General features: G+C 46.0%; 1 protein-coding gene across 2 annotated transcripts in view; it reads left to right on the top strand.

Annotated features, from left to right (window-relative positions):
• Srgn (serglycin) overlaps positions 1–3,218 on the top strand; it is a 38,780-nt gene that overhangs the window by 22,860 nt on the left and 12,702 nt on the right. For both annotated transcript variants that reach the window (XM_005360108.1, XM_026785700.1), the window contains exon 2: positions 635–835. In XM_005360108.1, the coding sequence (XP_005360165.1) occupies positions 760–835 (76 nt within the window). In that variant the 5' untranslated portion in view covers positions 635–759. The remainder of the gene's footprint in view (positions 1–634; positions 836–3,218) is intronic.

The raw sequence follows: 3,218 nt of genomic DNA, 5'->3' as shown, positions 1-3,218 counted from the left end.
GGAGCCTGTCCTGGAACTAGCTCTTGTAGACCAGGCTGGTCTCGAACTCACAGAGATCCGCCTGCCTCTGCCTCCCAAGTGCTGGGATTAAAAGCGTGAGCCACCACCGCCTGACCTGGCTTTTATTTTTAAACCCAAAGTCTTCACCTATTTGTGAGGTAGAGGGAAAGCCAAGGATCCAGTGAAAATATTGACTCCAAGAAGAAAATGTGTGTGAACCGGGGCCACTCATCACTGGTGGGCGAGACCCCAGCATGGAAAGTTGCCTGCTGGAGCTGGCTCCTTAAGCTATGCTTCTGCTTCTCTTTGATGTGCGATGTGGGATGAGCTTGTCACACCCGAGCTCCCTGACCTATCAGCCTCAGCCCTCAGCTGTTTAGATCATTACCTGAAGAAAGGGGAAAAGGGTGTTCTGAATGCTGATTCAGCTCTTTTGATGGGAAAAACTTGTTGTTAAAAAAAAAAAAAAAGAATTAGCGTACAAATGACAGACAGCATAACTCTTTGAAAAACAAAAACAAAAGCTTCGGGGAGAGTCTGGTGTTTCATCATGGGTATGAGTAGTTTTATTTTTTTACAGTTTTCTTTCTTCTTCTTTCTGGGTGTTGATGTGGATCTCTTTCTATTTGTTCAGGAAACTGTGACGTGTGTTCTTGGGCAGGGTCTGAGGTTTTGGAACCTCTTTCTAAAAGGGACGGAGAGAGCACCCTGCAGCATTTGGTGATCGAGAGGCTGGCGTGTGGGGCTGAACTGGGCAGGATGCGGCAGGTTCCCATGGGCAACAGGCTTCTCCTGATTCTCTCCTTCATCCTGGTTTGGGGATCTTTGGTTCAAGGTAAGACCCAGGATCCCTCCTCCCCCCATCCTCCGTCCTCTGCCATGAAAACCTCAGCATCTGTTTGAGGGGTGGTCTCCATCTGCAGGTATGGAGTGCCCTGTTGTGGAGTTTGAAGAAGCTGAACTCCCTAGTGTGAGTTCACTTGAGTTTGCTCTAAAAAAATAAATCAATACATTAAAAATAAATTAAACTCTAAGGCAAGAAACCTAGCCCAGTAGCTGAAAAGTGCCCTTATTTTTAGGTGAAGATGTTGGTTTATTCATTTAAAGAACTCAAGAAAATTACCCAAATGACTGATCTTGGAAAGTTTTAGAGTATCACCTGTCCCTGAGTTGTCTGCCTGAATTCCATCTTTGCTTCATGTTGCGGTAGGGTCTCATGTAACGTAAGATGGCCTTCAGCTTGCTATACAGCTGAAGATGACCCCGAATTCCTGATACTTTTGCCTCCACTTCCCAAGTGCTCGGATAACAGGTGTGTGTGGCCATGCTGGGCTCCGAGTTAGAAAGCATCCTGACGGCACTGTTATTTTTAACAGTGGGCGAGGTTTGTTTCTTTGCTTCTTTAAATTGAGATAAACTTAGCTACTCTCTTTTCTTCTTTAGTTTCGTTCATCTCGAACATTCAGTTTGAGCTAGGCATTGCTAATCCTAACTCAAAGATATATTTTGAGGATAGCCCAAAGCATGCTAGCGTTGGCACTCTTGTTCAGAAAATAGTCTATTTGGTCACCCCTCCTTAAGTTTGGTTATCATGTAGGGTTGTTTGTTCCCATTGAGCCACCCTAAAACTCCTCTTGACTAAGAAGATGCAAAGATAAAATGCAAGTTTATAAGGGGGAAAAAAATCTACAAATTCTTCTCCGTTGATATATACGGAAACTTTCTAAATGAGGGGAGCTTATAGCCTGGTAAACAGGCAGCAGCGTTTATGACTGAAAACCAGAAAGTTCCCTCACTTGGTAAAGGAAATGTTGAGTCACAGCAGCATACACGGCCTCTGGTTGTTTCTTCGAAGTGACTCCTAGCTATCCTGTTCTTTCTGCCGGCTGAAGTGAAGTCTCACAGGTACCCTCAGGAATCCCTCATATAGTGGAAGTTTAAAAGCTCATTTTTATCTGGGCTGTGGTAACGTTGGAGGGATACAGGAAGTGACCTTGCTGAAGCTTGTTTCTATTTATGCAGCTTGGTGGTGCTGGGCCTTGAACCCAGGGCCTCACGCAATGGTAACTCCTCCACCACTGAGCTAGAGTCCTGGGTCTCTGTTTGACACAGAGAACAAGTTTACTCAGATCTTTTAGGGGAAAACCTTTGGCTTGATGCGATGAGTTTCCCAGTAACCTCATGCTCTGGCAAGACAGAATTTGTGATACACGGGAGACCAGTTGGCCACGGGTGAGTCTCTTACCAGAGACGTGTATGTAAGCCTTTCGGTTGCAGAAGTTCCCAGAAATGTCACAGTCCATGCTGACGCTGATGGTAAAGCTAAACGGAACACGAAACCTTGCATATTTCATCATTAGCAAGAAATGGAGAAGGAACCGGGTAGGTGGCTTACGCAGCACTCCGGAGGTGAGGCCAGCCTAGTTCACCTAGTTCCGGAGGAGACAAAGCTTCACAGTGAGACCCTGTCTCAAACATTGAAAGACCCGGAGAAGGTGTAGGTGTGGGCAGAGCTGTCACGCATGTTCCCAGCTTGTTGCTTTAGCTCTCAGCTGGACAGGGAAGCAAATAAAGGAGAAGATGAATGAACCAAAAATCTAGGGTGTTTCCAAGGTGCTCTTGGCTCAACGTCTTACGCTCATATCTGAACAGGAACGGAAGTGGGTGCTTGGCCATGAGTTAGTGACACACAGGGCTGTAGAACAGCCGTGACGTCACTTGTCATACCTCTCTGTGGTGCCAGGTATGATTCAACAGCACTCACTCCCCCTCTGTCTTTTTTTTTTTTATTAAGTGGCACAGGGCCTGCAATCACTTAGCCCAGGCCGGCCTTGAACTCATTAGTAGCTGAGGATGGTCTTCAACTTCTGATTCTCCTTCCCAAGTGCTGGACTTACATACGTGAGCTACCATGCCCAGTTTGTGGAGTGCTGGGAACCAAACCCAGGCCCCTGTGGATGCTACACCAACTCTCTACCTGTGCAATAGCAGCCCAGCCTTCTCCTTATCTTTAAAAAGATATTTGAGGACCAGAGTGTCTGTAGCTTTCTGGTTTGAACAGCCAAACGCACCAGGCTTTTCACTTCTTTTTTTTTTTTAATATTTATTTAGTATACAATATTCTGTCTTGTGTGTCTGCCTGAAGGCCAGAAGAGGGCATCAGATCTCATTTTAGATGGTTGTGAGCCACCATGTGGTTGCTGGGAATTGAACTCAGG

The sequence above is a fragment of the Microtus ochrogaster genome, linkage group LG2 (assembly GCF_000317375.1).
Source record: "Microtus ochrogaster isolate Prairie Vole_2 linkage group LG2, MicOch1.0, whole genome shotgun sequence".
Lineage (NCBI taxonomy): Eukaryota > Metazoa > Chordata > Mammalia > Rodentia > Cricetidae > Microtus > Microtus ochrogaster.
The sequence above is the reverse complement of the archived record's forward strand: the minus strand, read 5'-3'. Positions and strand labels throughout refer to the sequence as shown.